This window comes from Malurus melanocephalus, unplaced genomic scaffold (assembly GCF_030028575.1).
Source record: "Malurus melanocephalus ecotype Western Australia unplaced genomic scaffold, MMel_1.1 scaffold_257, whole genome shotgun sequence".
In the NCBI taxonomy this organism is placed as follows: Eukaryota; Metazoa; Chordata; class Aves; order Passeriformes; family Maluridae; genus Malurus; species Malurus melanocephalus.
The window spans coordinates 316,314-321,589 of record NW_026623489.1 but is presented as its reverse complement, the minus strand read 5'-3'; the positions used below and the strand labels follow the sequence as shown (position 1 = coordinate 321,589).

Below are 5,276 nucleotides of genomic sequence, written 5' to 3'. Positions count from 1 at the left end.
GGTGCTTTCACAGAGGAGCTCGTGGATTTTTACTGTTTAATCGAGTCCCTTAAGGAGTTGCAGCAGTGCAAATGGGGATTTTAAATTTCTCCTCTTTGCTTAGGTAACACTGGACATTTCAAAAAAGGCTGCCTTCCCCCAGCCAGRGCTTAGGTCTGCATGAATAAAGCGTTTATTCTGCCAGCAAAAAGCAACGGTCATGCTGCGATAACAAATCAAACCCCCCACGCTGGGTGCGCAGACGCGAATATCCCAACTACGCAATAGATCATTTTGCGAATGTACCCGGGCGCTGGGTTTGGGGTTTTTTTTTTTTCCCTTACTTTATTTTTTTCCTTCCTTTTTAATAACTCCGGGCGCAGGCAGCTGYTCGCATTTTCCAAGCCCGCTGAGAAAGCAGCCAGTTAATTTTAGTTCGCTCGGGCCACCCTGTGCGAGCTGCCTGCCCCCTCCGCTCYTTCCCGGCTGTGCCCTGGAGCGCGGGGGGTGGGGACCGCTCCTCCCGGCCCGGCCCTACGGGAATGGCAAAAASTTCTTCCCAACTTTTTTTTGGCCGGACGCTGGCTCCGCCCCCATTGAGGCCCCGCCCCCTGCGCGCGGATTGGCGGGCGGGAGCGGCGAGGCCCCGCCCCCGGCGCGGTTTGTGAATGGGGCCGGCGGAGCGGGCGGGACCGAGCGGAGCTGCGCCTTTTTTGTGTGCCGGAGCGGCCGCGGGCCGGAAGACGCGGAGCGGGCGGTGTCGGGGGACCGCAGGCGGAGCACAGCACAGCACAGCACAGCACAGCACAGCCACCCGAGGCGGGAAGCGCACGGCTGCCCCGGACGCACAGCGTGCAGTGGTGCGCGTCAGGAGCGGAGCCCAGCCAAGCGGAGGATCGCGCAGTAATTGGATTTTGAAAGTTATTTAAGCCCCGGAGTAAAATACACGGCTCAGCCGGCCGCGGTAATAATCCGTTTAGCCGTAACCTAAATCCCCGGGGCCGTGCAGTCGGGCAGGGAGCAGCGCCTCCGCCTCGCCGCCACACTGCGCGGAGCTGGCCGGAGCCGTCGCCGGGCTACGCGCGCGTCTCCTGTTTCGCTACCGCCGCCGCCTTCTCCGGGGAGAAGCTCCGGAAACTTTCGCCGAGGGAAGCGCCGCCACCGCGCTGTGAACGCCGCCGCGTCGGAGCCGAGGAAGAAAGTGGTGGGGGTCCGGCGCGGAGCCGCGTTCCTGCCCCGCCAAAGGGGCCCCGCCGCCGCCTTCTGGCCGCTGATGCCCCTGGGCCGTCGCGCCGGCCAGCTCTGAAAAGACTCCCCGAGGCTCCCCGGGCCCCCGGCCGCCCCGGCGATGCGGACTGGAGGAGAATGCGGCGGAACGGGCGCCGCCCGGTGCCCCTGGCTGGGGCTGGCCGCGCTGCTGGCCGCCCTGCTGGGGACCCCGGCGGGTGCGACGGCACAGCAGTACCACGGCGAGAAGGGCATCTCCGTGCCGGACCACGGYTTCTGCCAGCCCATCTCCATCCCGCTYTGCACGGATATCGCCTACAACCAGACCATCCTGCCCAACCTGCTGGGCCACACCAACCAGGAGGACGCGGGGCTGGAGGTGCACCAGTTCTACCCGCTGGTCAAGGTGCAGTGCTCGCCCGAGCTGAAGTTCTTTCTGTGTTCCATGTACGCGCCAGTGTGCACCGTGCTGGAGCAGGCCATCCCACCCTGCCGCTCCCTCTGCGAGCGGGCCCGTCAGGGCTGCGAGGCCCTCATGAACAAGTTTGGCTTCCAGTGGCCGGAGCGGCTYCGCTGCGAGAACTTCCCTGTTCACGGTGCGGGTGAGATCTGCGTGGGGCAGAACACGTCGGATGCCCCGCCAGGGTCTGGCGGTGCGGCGGGTCGAGGGGTCACTGTCCACCCCACAGCTGGCTACCTCCCTGACTTTCTCACACCRCCACAGCCGCCTTCTGGCTTCTCCTTCTCTTGTCCCCGGCAGCTCAAAGTGCCCTCTTACTTGGGCTACCGGTTCCTGGGGGAGCGGGACTGCGGAGCCCCGTGTGAGCCAGCCCGGCCCAATGGGCTCATGTACTTCAAGGAGGCAGAGGTGCGATTTGCCCGGCTCTGGGTGGGTGTGTGGTCCGTGCTCTGCTGCGCCTCCACCCTCTTCACCGTGCTCACCTACCTGGTAGATATGCGTCGTTTCAGCTACCCGGAGAGGCCCATCATCTTCCTCTCGGGCTGYTACTTCATGGTGGCGGTGGCCTACGCAGCTGGCTTCTTGCTGGAGGAGCGGGTGGTGTGTCTGGAGCGCTTCTCTGAGGATGGCTACCGCACTGTGGCCCAAGGCACCAAGAAAGAAGGCTGCACCATCCTTTTCATGATCCTSTATTTCTTTGGYATGGCCAGCTCCATCTGGTGGGTCATCCTGTCCCTCACCTGGTTCCTGGCTGCTGGCATGAAGTGGGGCCATGAGGCCATTGAGGCCAACTCCCAGTATTTCCATCTGGCTGCCTGGGCTGTGCCCGCTGTCAAAACCATCACCATCTTGGCCATGGGACAGGTGGATGGGGATGTACTCAGTGGGGTGTGTTATGTRGGTATCTACAGTGTGGACTCGCTGAGGGGCTTTGTGCTGGCCCCTTTGTTTGTGTATCTCTTCATTGGTACTTCCTTCTTGCTGGCTGGCTTCGTGTCCTTGTTTCGCATCCGCACCATCATGAAGCACGATGGCACCAAGACAGAGAAACTGGAGAAGCTGATGGTGCGCATYGGTGTCTTCAGTGTCCTCTACACAGTGCCTGCCACCATTGTCCTGGCATGTTACTTCTACGAGCAGGCATTCCGTGGCACCTGGGAGAAGACGTGGCTCCTTCAGACCTGCAAATCATACGCTGTGCCATGTCCCAGCCACTTTGCCCCTATGAGCCCAGATTTCACTGTCTTCATGATCAAGTACCTCATGACCATGATTGTTGGGATCACGACTGGCTTCTGGATTTGGTCTGGCAAAACCCTTCAGTCCTGGMGACGCTTCTACCACAGACTCAGCACCGGCAGCAAAGGCGAGACAGCGGTATGAGACAAACCCCAGTCCCTTCTGGCACACACACAAACTCACACATGTACACACGCAGAGGAGATGGATACTCAGCATAGGAGTAGGGCAATTGTTCCCTCAAGAGGGAGGAAGGAAGGCTTTTCCAAACTTTTTCTTCCTCACGGAAGGTTTGAAAAAAAAAAAAAAAAAATCATTGCCTAAAGGATCAGTGAAACTTTGTGCAGTGTTGCTTATGCCCAGCTAAATGGAAGARGACAGAAAAAGAGGCCACTGCTGGGCCAGGAGAGTCCTTCACCCAGAAGTCCCCTTACTTCCCTCTCTTGCTACCCCTGCCCAGGAAAAAGAAACTCCAAACCAACTAAAATCATCCCGCCTTGCTTTGGACAATAGGAGGGGAAGCCACACCAGTTGAGCTGACCCTGGCGAGAAGAAGCCAAATGCTGTGTGAATTRCCGGGGCCAAACTGCAGCGTGGGCAGGGTAATGCCGAGCCTGAGCTCTGCCTGCTCCTTCCAGCTCGGCGGAGCCATCACGTGAGTACTGCCTGCTACAGCCAGGATCGTGTGCTGGGGAGATGCCTCTCTTCTGTCAGCTCACAAGTTCCTTTTTACCTCAGTCATACCCCTTGTAATTGTTTTAAAGTAAAAATTTGGCCCTCAATCTGTTGTTCTCGCTGCTATGGGGAAGGAGGGGGTTGCTATTGCACACCCTGAAAAGAAATGACTTGTTGCTTTTCAGCAGAAGGCTTTTCCCCCTTGCCTTTGTTCTAGGAGACAAAGGGGGAAACAAAAGTGTTTTCTGTGTAGAAAGGCATAAGCATGGGATCGGTTTTTATGGGCAAACTAACAAAAAGAAGTCGTTGAGGTTCACCCTTGGATGTGAGGAGCTCRCAGAAATAAACATTCCTTTTATGAAAAAAGGAGGAGGCAGGATGTTTTCCTACCGTTCAATATGGGTCGCTTTYCTAAGCTGAAGGAAATGCAAGATTTAGAGGGCAAGAAGAGCTCACCCAAGAGCACCTGCCAAAACAAGAGCCATCAAAATATGTAACGTAAAGATAAAATTTTTTTCTTTCCTTTTCATAAACCTGCTTTCTCCTCTGCTTTGCAGTGAGCTCACTGCAGACAAAGTCAATATACAGCCGTGTTCTGGGGATAGGAGGAATCCTTTTGGCTCACCATGGACCCTTTGCCTGCTCCTCAGTTTTCCTGAGTTGCCTGGCAATGATTCGTGGTGCAAGAGGGGTAGCTCGGGTTGGGGATTAAAATCAAGCAGTCACTGCAAGTGAGGAGCCTTCTCATTTCAGTTAAACTACAGCCGGCTGAGTTTTCAGTGATCACGCCTTGGAAGGAAAAACATTCAAAAATTTWTCATCAAATGCATCGTTTTCTTTTTGAAATGTGACAGATTTTTCTATTCTGAAAATGTTTACGTTGACTTGTCCATATTTTATTTTTTGCATACTACTTTACCTTTATATTCACTAAAGGGTTGTTTTTATAAATATATGTGTGTGTATATTATTGCCTAAGGACAAAATAGGACATTCTGAATTTTTAGCAAGTCTCCACCCTATAGCTGCACAGTATTTTTGGGGGGAATCCATCTGGAATGAAACTTTAAAAAGAAAAAACCTGTTCAGAGTGAGGGGGCAGACTGCTGCTGTCTGAGGGCGTACCAGTAATCTGAGCATGAGGAATGGGCCCATCAGCCAAATCCTTCAGTAGATCTGATTTCAGACTTGCAGGGCTTGGGTTTTTGTCTTTTATAATGTGCAGGTGGAAGAAAAAAAAAAAACAAGCGTGTCAGACAAGTGCAGTATGTATATTTTGTAAATCTCATTTTTGTAAGAAAATATGTATTTATGTTTTTACTTGATTTTTTTTAAGGTCTGTATGAGGCCCTGTTTCACCCCATGTACAGATCACGAAATAAATAATTTTTAATACAAGGGCTCTAATGATGTTCTTTCAGTCTTTGAATATTGGCAGGTTTTAGAATGCGGAGAAGCTCTGAAAGTTGTGTCTTCTCCCTCACTTTGTTATGGGAGGTGGGAGATGCAAGAGGATTTTAGGTGAATGTAGACTGGAAACTCAGCTGTGGCTTAAAACTGCTTGTTCTGATTACCAGCTCCTCACAACAGGAGAGCACATTTTGAAACAGCCGGTTTCAAATGTCTGCCCTCACTTGAGCTACTTGCATCCTAGCCAAGTTTTCTCCCAGTCTCTGCCTCTCACTGAGGACAAGCT

General features: G+C 54.1%; 1 protein-coding gene across 1 annotated transcript; it reads left to right on the top strand.

The window, feature by feature from the left end:
* Positions 1-669: 669 nt before the first annotated feature.
* On the top strand, positions 670-4,982 carry FZD7 (frizzled class receptor 7). Its single transcript, XM_057375738.1, has one exon. The coding sequence runs from the start codon at positions 1,328-1,330 to the stop codon at positions 3,047-3,049; it is 1,722 nt and encodes a 573-aa protein (XP_057231721.1). The 5' UTR covers positions 670-1,327; the 3' UTR covers positions 3,050-4,982.
* Positions 4,983-5,276: the final 294 nt, after the last annotated feature.